The 17,700-nt window shown below is 32.4% G+C and overlaps 1 protein-coding gene across 1 annotated transcript in view; it reads left to right on the forward strand.

The window, feature by feature from the left end:
- LOC145666561 (uncharacterized) overlaps positions 1-17,165 on the forward strand; it is a 107,905-nt gene extending 90,740 nt beyond the window's left edge. The window contains exons 4-6 of the mRNA XM_081733903.1: positions 2,105-2,209; positions 5,381-6,995; positions 15,760-17,165. Coding sequence (XP_081590029.1) covers positions 2,105-2,209; positions 5,381-6,995; positions 15,760-15,807 — 1,768 coding nt within the window. The 3' untranslated portion in view covers positions 15,808-17,165. The remainder of the gene's footprint in view (positions 1-2,104; positions 2,210-5,380; positions 6,996-15,759) is intronic.
- Positions 17,166-17,700: the final 535 nt, after the last annotated feature.

Consider the following 17,700-nt stretch of genomic DNA (forward strand, 5'->3'; position numbering starts at 1 on the left):
TTTTAAAATAATGCATAGTTTATATAACTAATTTTGTTTAACTGCATGCATGAATATATGCAATTTTGTTGCTTTTTTTTCTTCTTTTTGGGTTAACGCCATCATTCATGGCTTACAGTACATGCTATATACCAGGGGCGGATCCAGGGGGGGCGATCGGGGCGATCGCCCCCCCCCCCCCGGAGAGGAAACTTTCTTGTTTTATATATATAAATAAAATCCATCCCAGAATTTGGAGTCCTTAAAAGTAGCATTATGACAACCCACCGCCCCCCCCAGAAGTCGGTCCTGGATCCGCCCCTGCTATATACTCGATTTATCTCTTGTTCAATAACACGAGTGTAGAAGTTTTGTATATAAATAGTGTATAGATATACATTGATAGTGGTTGTTTTTTAAAAAAGAAATAGCTTATATATTAAATCAATATTAGAGATATACTTTAATCAATAATATACAAATAGAGCTTAAAAGACTTTCCTCTTCATATTTCCTAAATATTTTTTGGATAAGATTCAAGAATGTTGGGAGAGTGGAACACTTGCGCGCAGTGTTGAATTCAGACATTTTCACATGGGTAGAATGTGAACTTCTCAGGGGAAAGGGGAGTTTGGGTGAAGTAATTTCTACATTTTGTGGTTGAAATTTTGAATTTCTCCTGGGGGAATAAATTTTCTTCGGGGAGACATTCCCCCGGACTATCCCTGAATTCGTCCCTGCTTGCGCGTACCTACATATCTTTGATATTGCAACATTGCAACCGGTGCGTGTACAGATCACGAACCGCTACTGTCATAACCACACAGACGCTAGTTGATGGGCAAGTAACCTCAGAGAACCTTAGAGAACCAAAAACATAAAGATTATCTTAGTGAGGTTATCTTAGTGAAATTAGAGGGGAGAGTTCCCAGTTCGTACTTAGCAGGAAAATTTTCTCTACAGGAACATTACATTTTGATTTTCAATTTCTTTGAATAAATGAATTTAAGAGGTAAATAACAGTTGTTATTTTATATATTGACTAGCAGCGTTCACCCCGCTTCGCTGCGGTCACCCCGGAACGCAATAAACTTTGTTACTTAGATAATTTTTACTTTTTCGCTTTCAAGTGATATGATAAAAACCATTATAACGCCTGTCATTTATGTTAACCCGCCGAGTGACACGGTCATGCGGGTTGCATATAAATACGTTTATTTTTATACCTATGATGAACTAACAAAGGATTTGTACGTAATGGACACCTGAATGGTCAATTATATCAAGACACTGGTAATTGAAAATTAAAGTGATATGATAAAAACCATCTAGGGTCCAAATCCTAATAACCCCCCAAAAATAAAAGAAATTGGTTCAGCCGTATTAGCGTGATGAGCGGACAAAGGATTTGTACGTTCTCTTTTATATATATAGATATGAATCTAAAGTTTTCACAAAACTTATAGATTTAGGTAGGCCTACTTTTGTTGTTGTTAAGGAAACAAGTAATTACCCTAGTCGCTACTTATTCTTAGGCAAATAATTATTGCAATTATTCAATACGAGCTTGAATATAATTATTATGTATTCCATTTTTCATTAAATGCTAGTCGAATCCTTTGTTATTGTGTGTCAGATCATTCTGGACGCACAGACTGACAGTTATCACTATTACATAAATTCCTCTGGCAAATAGCGAGAAAATTAAGAATAAGGCAAGCATTTGGTAGCTCAACTATCGATCAGATGTTTACCACCATTCGACAAATACACGAAAAGAAGTGGGAAATTCATACCCGATACATCCATTATTTATTGATTTTAGACTTGCTTAGGAGGGAAACATTGTACAACATTCTTACAGAATTTGGTATACTATATTAAAAAAAGCTATTTAGATTAATTAAGACGTGTTTAAATGAATCCTAAAGTAAATTCCGAGTACGAAAATTGTTTTTTCACGAGCTTCCAAATCGAGAATAGCCTGAAACAAGGGGATGCGTTGTCACCATTATTATTCAACTTTGTTCTGGAATACGCTATAAGAAAAACCAAAGATAGCAACCGGTATCAATATTCTTAATCTTACCCATGTCTTTTAATAGTTATAATTTTATGCCCATAGGTTGCCTCTTGCAGAAAATCTAAAACACAAAAAAAGTAAGAGACGACGTCCTTGTGAACCATATTTTCTCCACGAGATTCGTAGGAAGATCGGTACAATGTACAGGTGAGTACAATAAGAAATGTAGTTATCCAGTCGATATGTGAAAATTACTAGTTAATAATTCTGCAGAGTAAAAGACCGATTTTTACAAAACTAATTTTACTAATGAAAATGTATTTGTTTAAATAGAATATTTTTTTAAAAAAAATTACTTATTAGCTTCTTTCTTTGTTAGAACACTTTGATGTGATTAGTGTTCTCCTTTTCTTTCATAGTAAATTTTGTATGATTGGATATCTCAGACCTTAACTATGTTCTATAAAATGGAATTATATGTATGTGGTCAATTAATATTTATCCCATCAAAAACATAAATGTGAAAAATAGAGCTAAAGTCTCGTATGTTTAGCACTTCATTCGGCTAGAAAAATAATTGAGATTTGAAAAATAACAAAATCTATTGAAACCTGAAAACCGGAACATGGAATTTGCAATTTTAGTACAATTTTTCTATATTGTGCAATTAAGCAAGCAAAAATTTCACGAGGCGATACTATGTATAACTTGTTCTCGACACTAAAGTTGCAAATTTCATTTTCCAATTTTACGATTTCAACACAACTTGGCTGTTCAAACGAACTGAAAAATGTACTAGTACTTGACTCTGTTTTGCACATTTATGTTTCTGGTAAATTTAGTTTGAAGTTTACCGCAGTTCACACCCTTCTTTCTATTATTTTTGACGGAATTGAAAGTTTCTGTAAAAGTATTCTGAGTAAAAGTATGCCAAATTCGACTGAAATCCGAAAATTGAAAAATGAAATTTGCAGATTTAGTGCTGAGAGGAAGTTCTATACAGTTTCATCTCGAGAGACTTTTAACTGGCAATTGTTCTCAGCACAGAAAGTTGAAAGTGTCCTGTTCCGGTTTCCGAATTTCAATAGAACTTAGCGTTCTTTAATATTTTTATTCTTTTTCTGGCCCAACAAAGTAATAAACGCACGAAAATTTGCTCTCTTTTTAATATTTATATTTTTGATGATACCAATACTTTTTGAAAAACCAGTAGAATGATCTTCTTACATGTATTAAATAGTTATGAATATTCAATTCTTATTTTACCCGTTGGAGGGAGAAATTAGAGTTTTTGCATTTTTTCTTTAATTATAGCTTATGTCTTATATTTTAGTTAACTCAAAGTGCCCACGTATGTAGGAAGAACGTTATAAGTTTCTAACCGTTCTCACAAGCTTGTCCTTGCCCTCTAATTTTCCTCCTTGGAGCGGAAAATTTGGAATTTCAGATTTGTTCCTTTACGTATTCAGTCCACGACAAAAGTAGTTGACCCTCTGACTGCCATAATTCCATTAGGTCAGGTCCATAGGTCAGATGCTATCATAAATGCCTGAATAGATGCAACCCACGTAAATTTTCAAGCAGTTGGTAAGCCTGTGGAGCACGTGCCCACTTGTGGAAATGGAATTTGCAAGATATCATATTTCCCAATCCTTTAAGGTTAGAAATGAAATTTGGTATTTAAACTTTTAATTTAAATAATTAAAGAATGTGTTTCAGCTATTTTTTTTTAAAATATTTCCTCTAAAAGAAAAGAAACAGGCGGGAAGAAAAAAGGGGTAAGAGTCACATTTGTTATTAAGAGGCCGTATCTCGAAACCTTTTGAAGTTAGAGCCACGAAACAAACATGATATTTAGACTTTCCACTTAGATTAATTAAAGACATGTTGCAGCATTCTTTGATGTTCCTTAGAAGGGAAGAGAAAAGGCGGGAAGATAAAGGGGTGGGAGTTGCAGTTGTTGTAATAAGATAGCTATATCTCGAAATCTCTTCATGTTAGAAACATGAAATTTAGTATTTAGACTTTTTATTTAAAATACTTAAAGGCGTGTTTCAGAGTTTTTGAGGAAGCTGCAGTGGCTCAGTGGTAGAGCAATCAGCTCTTGTTCTTGGGACCCTTGGCTTGATCCCACTCGCGCCAAGTGGGCTTTGTGGTGTACAAACACCGTGTGCGTGAGTTTTATCAGAGGTCTCCCATTTCATCCCGCATTTTTTATTATACCATCCCATCATTCTCCTCACTACTGTCTACCTAAACCTGCACGGCATAACTGTGGGACGTAAAACTGAAAGATTTCATTTCATTTTTCATTGTTTTTTTAAATGTCTGATAGAAGGGGAGAAAAGGGATGGGTTACAAATGTTATAATAAGATGGCCATATCTCAAAATCCATTAAGGCATGTTAGCGAAATGAAATTTAGTATTTAAACTGCTTATTCAACACAAGTGAGCACTGCCACAGCGTTTCCAGAAATTCCGCTTCTAACAGGAGAAGGGGGAAAGTTTCTAATTTTTCTCTCAAATGATTTCAAGGTTATCTGTTTCATCATTGTGGGAAAACAGTTAAACCACTTGAAAGAAATTTTTGAATAACTTAGCACTTAGGGCGATATGATTCTTTTTATCCTTTCACTTTGATTGAAGTGCATATTCTAAGGAATGAAAGGGTTTTAGTTTGGAGAAAAATATCTACGCTGTATTGCTGCAATAACTACACTGAAACTTTCTTTTATTATCTTTATAATAACCGAATCGTCATTGTTGAAAATTAATAAAAATGTTATGTTCTATCTTTCTGAATTGATTTTTTTTTGTGGTATTGTAATTTTAGCCACTTCATTTTTTAGTATTTGATTTTAGCAGTTTTTGAACTTTACTTTTAACTACAATTACTTTACTTTCCGCTTCATTTATATTTTACAGATTGAAATTTTTTACTTTTAATTTTAATCAACAATTTTTAATTGAAATTAATTAATTTTCTAGTCCTAATATCAATTCTAATACGTTAAATTTTAAATTTATTTTTCAGTTATGCTTGATTCGTACAATTCGTTCAAGTAAAGATTCTAAATAATAATTTACAAAAGCACAAAAAATTAAAATCATGATTGAATCTTCAAAATATTGCCAGTTAAGCTTTATAAATAATGCGTTATATCAAAATCAAATTAAATAATGCATTTTATCAGAATCGAATTTCCTCAAAACTAATTAAATTAGATTTAGGTATAATTCTTCAGGTTAAAATTTGTTGTCATAACCACAATGATTCATTCCGTCATTCCATTAATATTTCTTTACTTTCACCGTTTAGTTATGAAGTCATCTGTCTCCACTTTTACTTCACCTTCGCTCTTGTTATTTTATTTCAGGACAAGTGAGCAATGCAAATCAGAAGACGCCGCAGAAGATAGTGAAAATACTATAGTAAATGAAGATCCTCTGTTGTCTTCTGACAGCGAAATAATTCAATCTAGCATGAGCAGCTTCAGCGACAATTCAAGCTGTAAAGCCGAGTTGGAAGACAAAATTCTAAGTGATAATATCTATAAAATGGAAGAAAATTGTTGTCCTAGTCCAGTGTTGGAAGAAGCCACTTCAGAAAGTCTTTTAGTTGATAGCAAACAAAATTCTAACCGGGATAATTTAGAATGTCAATTTTGTGACTCAATTTCAAATAATTACAATAAATCATCACCAAAAGCAGTTTTACAACAAAATCGAGATTATTTTGAATATCCTTTAACTAAGGATGTAAATATAACTTCAAACCAATACCATCCTGTAACAATAACCTCAAAGGTCACCCAAGCTCAAAATTTTTACACTGCAATAGAAAATTTCCTTCATCCTGCTTTGCCAGAGTGTGGCTATAGTGAAACCAACTTAGTGTACACACCTGAAGATAACATGATAATGGATGATGAACAAAATTATGGAGAAAATGAGGTTAAACAATTTAGTTCCACTGTGGGAAAAAATTATTGTATTTTAAAGTCGTGCAAAAATAATAGTTTTCATGATGATTTACACAATTCAACTTATGACCATCAACCAGACAGTTTGCGTCTGTCAACAATGAATTACTTGTGTGAAAAGGAGAGGGACATCAATGACGCAGTTTGCGTACGTATTGATTATGGAATCAGTGTAAAAATGGCAAAAGAAGTTTCTGATAATTACAGTAATTTTGAGATCGTAAATAACAGGGATTACAAAGCATTTCAAGTTCCGTCTTCCATACAGAGAAGTAATACTCAATTTGGTAAGAAATCGGACATTACGGAAAATAGTGGTGTTAGTGATACAGAAACCAATCAACTGAATCAACGCATCTTATGCAATGATCAGGATATACAATGTCAGAACTACAATGAAAGTGCCAATATTAATACTTCAAAGTATAATGTAAACATAAAAGATAAAATTATGTGTATGAATCAGTCGAATGATGTAGAAATGGTACAGAAAGACCGTAGACTGTTGAATAAAAACTGTAATGCACATCCATACAATTTACATTCTAACAGACTTCGAAGCGCACAAATTAACCCTAGCTGTAAGACTGATTATTATCATCAGATGTGTAAGAATAATTCTGTAGATGGTTATGTCTATTGCATAAATGGACTAAAATTGACAAAGACATCCACGACTCTTAAGTCTTGCTCAGGTGTAAATAATGTGCATACAGGTGTTATTGGAGCAAAAAGGTCTGAAGAAGTTCTGTGTGAAACTAATAATATTAGTGACCACCAAAGTGGCACACAATCCGACATAAATGTTCCAATGGAAGATATTCATGATTATTGTTGTGAGTACAGAAATTGTTCTCAGTCACGAAAGCAAAATAAGCCTAATAATTATCATACATACCAGAACAGGAAATTAAATTATGCGAATATGCAATATTCCTTAATCAATGAAGATATGTTGTGGAACTCTCAAAATCCAGATAAATTTTATCCATTGCTTTCGGACCCTAGGGTACGTACATAATATAGTATCTAGAATTTAGTTCCAATTATATTTATTTCTATTTAAAAATATATTGTAAAAGTGCCTATAGTTGGTTTATATTAGATTTCATTGGAAGATTAAATTGACTAAAACAAAAGTAGTCTTTCGCGTCATATGACACCTCGAGGTTCAAAAATAACTTTTCTAAAAAACTGTTAATTTTCAAAACTCACAGTTTGGTTTCACTCATAGTTAATAAAGTGCGGAACTGTTTCTCTTTCGTTGAAATTTGGATCATAAATTCACACTTATATAATGCATAAAATCACCTCCTCGGAATGTATAAGCCTTAGTCGGTGGTACAGAAAATTCACCTATTAGCCTTTTCCTCTCACTGTATGGTAATGAAACAATGTTTTCTCTGAAATTCGGTGTTGCCAACCAGTGCCGTAATAAAACTCTTCGGGGCCTCGGTGCAAGAGGATATTTGAGGGCCCCCACAAGCGAATGTATTTTTCAGTAAAAGAAATGAACACAATATTACACACGTACACGGAAATACTTTCCTCGAAAATAATCTTAAATAATGGAATAACATAAGGTAGAAAGGGTATATTTGCATACTATAGCATTTCACAATTTACGATAATGTTACGGGGTTTTAAAAAGCACAGTATCATATCCATCGTGTAAAGTAAGTGAAATGTCTTTTCAATATTAGTCGAAGTGAAAAAAGGTATTAATCACATACATTTTTAAAAGAAAGCAAAAAATATAAGAAATGATGTTAATCATAGTGTACTATAGTTATATACATGTTATTTAAAGAAAAGAACATCATGATTAAGAAATAAAAAGGGAATATCAGGGATGTTGCACAACTGCTGAAACAATTTCAAAATAAATTTATTGTAATGGATTCAAATATTCAAACATGCAAGGTACCATACAATTCATCGAAAATTTAAAGTTGTTTCGATAAGCTTTTCCTCCTAGCTTTAGCATCAGCAAAATCTGAAACAATCTTGTCTATGTTTAGTCTTGAAGTTAGTTTTCGTTCTACGTTTAAAATAGCAACCTTTGTTGAGAGGTACTACTTCTCGAATAGTTGTTTACAAGCTTTAATTTTGAGAACGAGCGTTCAGCACAAGCCACACTACATGCACTAAACATATCAGGAAAAGACGTGGAATACCCATTTTCCACTAAGAATAAAGCTATTTCCCGATTTGTTCGAAGTTTACCAATTTCAGCCCTATTCAATCTCTGAATTCCAGTATTTGCCGTGGAAAATCTGAGCTTACATCGCTACTGTACTTTGTAGCAAGGTAATATCCAGATTTATGAATGTCTTCCTCAGATGCAGACAATGCTGCTGGGGAGAAAAATGAAAAGCTATTGAGCACTTCAGTCATGCCACGGAAATGGTGCTAAGTTGTGACACAATACAATCCAGAACAGGATGAAATACAGAGACACTAAAAGTATCCTCCGATACATCTAGTCTACTATCCTAGCCAGTTTATCAAAATATTTCTTTGGAAAACTTTTACGTTTCTCTTGATATGCTTCTGAAATACTCAATTTTGACTACAGGTCTTGTGTTAGTGAATCAAATATTCGTAAATGGTTTGACGAAATTGAGCAGTACCTAAAGAAGAATAACTTCTTTGATATTGTTAAAGACCCTTCTTGAATTTTTAGTGCAGATAAAACCAATTTTCAATTGTGTCCTAAAAGTCAAAAGGACTTGGCACCAAAAAGAGTAAAAAGGGTCTCCGAAGTTCTTGGAGGAAATGAAAAGCAATCACTTACAGTACTTTTCACATTCTCAGCGAATGGCGTAATGTGTCCTCCAATGATAGTATACAGCTATAAAAGACTTCCGACCGATATAGCCATTTCTATTCCTGTTGGATGGGGGATCGGCTGTAGTGACACAGGCTGGATGAAGTCGGAAATATTTTTCGAATTTGAAGGAAATATTGTACAGTCTTTTTTGGTGAAAAGTGGAACACAATTTCCAGTTCCTTTCATTGATGATCATAAAACGGATCTTACCTTTCAGGAAAGTTAGCACTGCTCCGAACTTCAAATCATTTTGATATCATTATATCCGAATGCTATTAGAATCCTCCAACCAACAGACCTTTCGGCATTCCGACCAATTAAACTTGCAGGGAAAGAGGAAGTAGTGATCGTCGTCAAAACTCTTCACAATCCCTCACGAAAAAAAAAAATTGCTCCCGTATTAGCGGAGCTAATAGATAAATGTGATGAACCACAAACTTTTAAGAATGGGTTCAAAGCTTGTGGTATGTTTCCGTGGGACCCTAAAAACATTGATTTTAGCAAGTGTCTTGGACGCAAGGGAAAAGATACAGGTAATACTATAATTAAGCTTCGAGTCGTTCCAGCAATGAAAGTTTTTGTGATTTGACTTGTGAGAAGTTTCGTGTTTTGCTTTGACCTGTTAAGTGTAACCAAATAAAACAGTTTAAAGATAAAGCTGCAAATGGTCATGAAGAGAAATGTGAAGATTTTTCCTTCTCTGTAAGATATTTAAAGAATTTTCTAAAGATGAAAACCTCATAAGAATCCACACTAACGGTGATGAGAAATTGCCGTCAGGTGAAGCATCATGCTCAGCACGATTACAACAGCCTGAAACTGTTTTAGCAGAACAGCTTGAGGAAGTAAGCACTTCTCTACAGGTTGAGGACACACCAGAAAAGGAAAGTAGACCTACTGATCAGGGTCAAATGTATCCAATCAAGACATCAGATATGCCGCTTCTTAAGGACTGTTTGTTATGGTTAGAAAAGCCAAGGCGGAAAGGTCACAATATTCAAAGATTCCCGTTTGCAATAACACCAAAAAAATGGCAAGAGATGCACAAAGAGAAAAGACATACAGAAGAGAGACAGGAGAAGGGGAAAAAGGAAACAAAGAGGGAAGGAGAAGTTAAGCAGTCGGGTCCAGTTGGAAAACGAGGAAAAGAACAGGAAGATACTCCTAGTGTTAGTCTATTTTCTTCTGAACGTATAACTGGAGCTAATGTGGAGAAATTATCTTCTGCCCCTCCGGCTAAACGAGTGTTTTTTTGACGAGGTGCAAGAGAACAAAAGTGAGAAAGTTCCTTCCTCTTTAGCATGTAAAGAAGATTCGAACATATTGAAAGTGAGGGTGCTGCAAAACAGTACGGAACAATTAGAAAACAGTATTTTTCCCACTTGCTGGATTATGTAACCACTGTGATCAGAGTGCACGGCCTCGTTTACCAGGAATGAACTGCGATCGCTGTGGGCAAGCTTTTCATAAAGCTTGCCTTCTTGCTGGAGGTACAGCCTACGGCGAGGACTCTGATAATGATAATATACTTTATTGTATCTAGTGTCTACAGATCTTAGAGGAAGCTGAAAGTGACAGTAATTAAACAGAGTATCTTATTTCGAACACGTCCTTCATTTTTGTTAAACTTAATATTAATTTTATAAAACTTCAAAACAACAAACGGCTTGCTGTATTATGTATTTATGTAACAAAGGAATGTATCTTGACATTGTTAAATTTAGAAAGTTATGCACAGGTGCCCATAATTATAATCAAAAGTGCTCAACTTAGTCTCTGTAGGACTCATCACCATAAAAAGTCAAAGTACTTTTTTTAAAAAAACTATTATATGTACCTAATGTTATATTTCAGTCCAATATCGTGTTTATTTTAGAGCCTATACTTTAACAATATTATTTACAAAATATTAGATACATTTGGTCAAATGTACAAAAGTTATATATTAATTACTAAACAAAAATTACCTTAAGGTGCCCACGACTGTATAGTTTCTCCTATAAGTATTCAATAATAAACGGGTTAACAGGGACCACTGGGCTTAGGGACACCAAAAACGAAAAAAAAAAAAAAAAAATGCTACGAAAGTTACTAGTAATCTAGAACTTCACCACAATGATTACTTTTCAACATAAAAAATTACTCTATAAGCTTGAGAGGCCCAAACCAACAACAACAACAACAAAGTTACTAAAATTGCTGGCAATTTTAACATTGACAATGATTTTTCCCACATATAAGAAGTGAATAACAATATACGTGTTCAGTACTAAGTAGTAAACGGATTCAACAAGGTCTCTAGGGTTGGGAACCCCAAAAACAGAAAAAAATATTACTAAAACTGCTGGCAATTTTAAAATTGACAATGATTTTAAAAAGAAACAATGATTGTAAGAAACGAATAATAAAATATATTCAGTAGCCTACTGAGTAATTAACGGACTAGACGGGGCCCCGGTGTGTTGCACCGCTCATTGTTACGGCACTGTTGCCAACAAAATTCGAACTCCCAGACAGCTCTCGGTTAAAACAGGGGGATGAGCAGTGTTTAGTGTATGCTTTGTTATTTGACACTTTCAGCATATTTGTTCATTTCCCCCTTCTCTATATAGAAAGAAAGAAGGCAAGAAATACATTTGGGACTGAACATTTTTTAAGAAAAAACAATAAATATGAATGCATCTATTGAAAAAAAAGCGCGAGAGAAGTTTTTAATCTATATAAAAGTCTCTTCAATTCTAGTCGAATAATAATAATATCTGAAATGCATGATGAAGAAGTAACTAACTTTCTCATTTACATAATAGATAAGGTAACAAGAGATCAAAAATTCATGAATAATGAATTTTAATTATCTTATATTTTACATTTTATTAAATTATTACATTATACTTATTTTATTACATAATTAAAGTATATTTTACATCGATTATTTTTATAAAATTCAACACGAGAGCACAGGCCGTCTTAATTAATTTTCTTTCACTGATTTTTCCTCATGATATCAGAACGTTGGTATAATATTAATATTTCTTCTTTCTCTTCGCTACTCAATAAAGATATTACTTAAGATGCTTAGTGTTGTGTATAGGCCACGGGGTATAGATTGTGTGTACCCAGGATTGAACATGGCTTGTTATTAGCGGAACACTGTTATATATTATTATTACTATTACTATTACTATTATTATTAATATTATTATTATTATTATTATTATTATTATTATTATTATTATTATTATTATTATTATTATTATTATTATTATTATTATTATTATTGCAGAGAGTATTTAATAGAAGTCTAGATATAGTTTGAATACATTTTAACATTAGAATGAGATATGGGGGAAAACTTGGAAAGGATTCTGACAAGTAATAAGTAAAAGATAGTATTTCACAATTCGTTTGATGGGAAAATGAAAATCGTGGAGAATTCTGTCAAGATTTCCCGCTGCGTAATTCTGAAAAATTCCCAATTGTGATGTGAGTTTTAACACCAGGAAATGTAGTTTTACTATTATAGTTATTTTTAATATGCTTTGTTTCGAATCGACTTCCGATCAAGCACACAGAATTTTCACAGTTTTTAACCTACATCCTTAGACAATTAAATTAAGAAACAGGGAACCTTGGCCTAGAACAACAACAAAGAAAGTAATGTGATGACTACACATGACAACTTGTCTTCATTAGTTCTTGGTGATCTGTAACATTAGTAAATTATTAATTTTATTACCGCTAATCATAAAATTATGTATTAACTGGCTGAAGAACCGGCGTTCACAGGAAGAGTGTATCATATTTGAACAATGTGTATCATATTTGAACCCTCTTTCCGCATTTAGAATAGGTATTTGAATCGAAATTAAATGATACCCAAGTGCTATTTTCAAAAATTGATTTTAAACTGTTCAGCACATAATTTCTTGGTGTGGATAGAGCAAACAGTAAAAATATAGTGCACTCTGAAATATTAAAATATTGGTGTGGTAGTATACGTTAAAGTCTCTCATTTCTATTTATTTACTTGAAGTAACACGAAAGGAAGCATTTATCTTTCATTGGCAAGGGGGAAAAAGAAATAGAAAAAAGGAAAGTGACCTCTTAAACCCACATGTGTAAGTCATTAATCACAGTATATCTGCTACCAAAACTACGGCAACGTCGTTGGACACACATTAAGTTACAATGTCACTAGTAAAAGGATACAACTGTTAGGACAGTTCCGATTACCACCCACTAAGAATTTCTCGATGTTTTGGTCACTATATATATATATATATGACATTTTATGAAATGACATTTTATTTATTTACTTTAGGGACGAACTTGTGATATAATGAAAGTTCATTAGGAAAAAGTCAAATAATTCTTTTTCTTGTATATTTTGAAAGTACTACACTTAATTTGTTTCCTTCAAAGATTTTCTCCTACCAAATACATATAAAAAAATCTTTGAAGGGAACAAATTAAGTGTAGTACTTTCAAAATATACAAGAAAAAGAATTACTTAACTTTTTTCTTATGAACTTTCATTATATCACAAGTTCGTCCCTAAATTAAATAAATAAAATGTCATTTCATTTAATAAAATTCTAAATATATTTTGAAAGGCCTCTTAACCACACTTCTCAAGATTTAACGTCTCAGACACTTAAATACTAGAGAAGAGGGATGAAAAACAGTAGCAAGCACATTTCGAACGAGAGAAAGATAGGTTTTTAAAAACATAAATTAAGGGGATTATTTACTTCCTTAAAAAAGTACAAATTGTTTTAGAGTTAAAATATAAATAATATAATTACCTTTGAAAACAAATTTATCCCAAATTGGTTTAGGTATTACTTCATTATTCATTAGAAGGTGCTTATAAATATGTTTTGAGCTAGTATAAAAAATTCAACATTTTTAATTTTGTTTGTTCACAGATATTAATGTACTATTTATTGTTTTCATGTAACATTCTTTTTCTCATACGATTCTCATACTTGTATTATTTTCCTAGTTGTTTCAATGTTATATTCTACGAGAATTTACACATCCGTAACCGTCGGTGAAACTTCAAAGGACGGGCCAATTTTGATTGTTGGGGTGAACGTCGCATTCACTGACTGCTAGTATGCTCATTTGCTGTGGGCTCACCCGCCTGCATAGATGATGTTATAGGCCGAGGTCGTTAGTAAGCGGTTGAAGAGTCACCTGGAGGAGGATGTGCAAAAATCGAATTTCCTATGTGTTCTCTAAAGATTTTGCTATAAAATTACACGCCAATTTCAATAAAATATCTGACACCTTATCCATACCTATGACTTATTATTTTGAACGATTTTATTGCAGTTTTTAAAATTAGTTTTCGGTTACCGAATTAAAAAATAAAATTTTCTAAAATTTCTTATTATCTAGTGCGTCTTGTTTATTAATAGAAAAATCCTCAACCACACTCACGAAACAGTTATTCAATGTTTCTGCAACTTCGACACTCTGTACTCTTACTTTCATGATTAATAAAACAGATCTCTTCAGATTTCTTTAGCATATGTAGTTTATCTTTTATTATATTTCACATAGCTCTTATTATGTCTTAACTTGGTTGAGTTTGTGAATCGTACTGCTTAGGTTTAGTTTTTTTTATCAAAGTTTATTTTTTAGTGTATTGTTTATATACAGTTGTGATTTGTTTCTTTTTATGCTGCTTATTTATCTTATGACAATAAGATAATACACGAACACGCTTTAACTATTTCAAAAGTAATTTCTTTTTGTTCTTGCTACCAAAGATTTTCTTAGTCCAGGGAAAGGGCATTTAAAATCTAGACCTAACCGGGTTTTTTATTACTGCATCATAAATTTGATTTATATCAACAAACTAAAAATGTCTAGGCGGATTTCTTGACTAAGTACATAATTAAAACAATTAATATTTTCATCAATAAATTATCTTATATACTTGAAGGTATAATTTCGTCTTCGTAATTTTTAACCTATTATTATTATTATTATTATTATTATTATTATTATTATTATTATTATTATTATTATTATTATTATTATATCTTTTAATTTTGGTAATACCTTATCCAGCCTTCGTAAAATTGCAGGATCCGGATGTGCAATGACTATTAGCATGCACAAAACTAGCGTCGCACCAAGGAACAGACTTTTTGCCCCTTATCAGAGTACGCCAGCCTTCCTATATCTACAATACCTAATATTAGAAGGCGCAGCAACAGCAGAGGTACCCGTTTTGTTGCGATTTAATACAGAGATAATCCTTTTCTTTGAAACATGGAAATCTTTTTCGTACCCTGTTGGTTATAACTATAACCGATGTCGGAAACGGAACAGATCGGCCTTGCAAAAGCCTGTAATTTTCTGAGCCAAATGACCACTCACATACACCCAACAGCCATCCTCCCTGCAAGTCAACACATAGCACTTTCGAACTACCTACAATAACTTCTTGGGGGTACTCACGCATGCTAGCGATCGAATTTGTTACTATAAATTTGAAACGACCTTCTATATAATATTTCTTGCTCAACCCATATTTACAATAATATTATCTTTCTATAATTTCTAAAAGACAAGTATGTAGCAATTTATCTATTTCTCTTAGATACAACAATGAAATACAATGGTTTACAATAAAATTAGTTTGCAACATTTCTAAAATTCTACATACAAACTTCTTACCCTAATAATTGAGATTTAATCCAAATTTACTGTGTAAATTTCTTGGAAATTTTCCGATATCTGGCAATTGAATTCGTACTACAGAATTCCGTAGATACAGAGTTGACAATTTTCACTTTGCATTTACAAAGGATGATTTCGTAAGATCTACCTATGAGGTAAGTTTTACAATGATCATAATAGCATGAGTAAACTGTATTAGGTTTCTTGTAACACATTAATAATCTCACTGTCCTTTATTTTACAGAAGCAAGAACACATGCCATTTGTTACTGGCCCTGAGGAAGATTATTAGAGAACAATAACGAAGAGAATGGATTAAAGCAGCTAATATGGATTAACTTATTTTCTGTCAAAATGAATAGAGGTAGTAGAGCGCATTTTTAGCATTAAGTTATCAAATATATTGATCAAAATCTTACGTATTTTAACACAAAGAATGAACATGCAACACAATTATCATATCTGCAGAACATAGGCTATCATTTTATTACTTTAAAGAACCAATAAACAGACTTTTGACAAAATATAGAAAATGATGAGAATGGAATTTTGATATATATATATATATATAATGAGAATTCTACCACTGTCGTGCATCAGATGCGATTTAATGTAAATTGAGAAGCCTCCATACGTACACTACACTGCTCTTAAGCAACATATCTTTTTGATCTATCTTTCATTAGTTGTAGTCTTTCCCAGCTTCCGATTCTCCTTTCTCTATGCCTTCTCTCATTTGTTTCAGATTACAATTTCTTCTGAAAAAGTACTAATCAGCTTCATTTCATCTTTCTAATTACCCTCAATATTGTTATTTTTCTCTTCTACTATCCTAGCAAGTCCTTACTGATTTCTTGTTCAATACAATTCATCTTCATAATCTTTCTCTACATTAGTCCTTATGTTTCATTATACCATTTAAATAACGAAAACTTGTGGCTTGTTCTGTATTCTCCTCTTCTACTTCTGAAGCTGATACAGACCGCTTTCTACTAATCACCATTTTATATTTTTCATGTTTATTTTCACATCACATTCTTTAGATCTTTCCTTCAACTTTTCTAATATCATTATATTTCAATTTTAAATTTCGTTGTAAGAGTCATATAATCTACAAACCGTATACATCTATTCCTTCTACTTGCTATCAAAATAACGTTCTTCTACCAATAGACCCTTATTTCTTCTAAGTTGATATTAAATAATGATAAAGAGCAACATTAACTCTCGAACTGTCTTTCATGTACATCTATCTAACTCTGTCACTTCTTTCCCTATTACTGTTACTTATATTCACGTAGCACTCACATCAATATTTCTCAAATCACTTGGTCAAAATCTAAGTCAATAATACACTACACGCATTTTCGTGCATTATACTTTCATCGATTATTCTTAATAAGCCAATATCATATCTTGTGCTCTTATTTCTAAACCCAAACTGATCTTTCTGTACTTCCCAATCTTTTTTTTTTAAATAACTTTCTGCTTATTATTGAAAGCATGAGTTGTCCTGTATGCAATATAAGACAAGTGGGTCGGCAGTATCATTGGGTTTGAGACCATTTGTGCATTAAATACATAATGTAATAGTTAGACAGTATTATCAAGTAAATTAAAAGAATTTATAAGTTAGGCATATATATATATATATATATATATATATATATATATATATATATATATAAATGTGCCTGTATCTTCAGCTTATTATATTCTCGTTTCGAGCTAAGATTACGTAAGACCCACTTAAAAGATGCGAAGAATAGGATATCAACGATCTGTCAAGCATAAAAGGTAATTTTCCTTTTCTAAGTACGTGTGTATATATATCCTAGTAATATGAAGTTATTTTCCATGTGGTAAAAAATACATAAAAAACGTCTACAATAACTATTTTCCAGTTGTTTTTACTCTGAATTTCTTACTAAGATTCCTATTTGCCACACGTGTAAATACAGTACTTGACAACTATTAAACTGTAATTATGTGAATGTATTTATGCAGACAAGTAGGTGTTTAACTTTCTTTTTCCCTTACTTACTCATTCATACCACTGTTAAAAACCATATTTAATAATAAATAAGCATTACCAATGGCCTTATTTTCAGTTTGTTTACTGTAATATAAGTAACTATTGTTTTTGTCCTGCTTCCAGTTAATTAGAAGTTTCGTCAATTTGGAA

This window comes from Thermobia domestica, chromosome 12 (genome assembly GCF_964235325.1).
Source record: "Thermobia domestica chromosome 12, izTheDome1.hap1.1, whole genome shotgun sequence".
Classification (NCBI taxonomy): Eukaryota; Metazoa; Arthropoda; class Insecta; order Zygentoma; family Lepismatidae; genus Thermobia; species Thermobia domestica.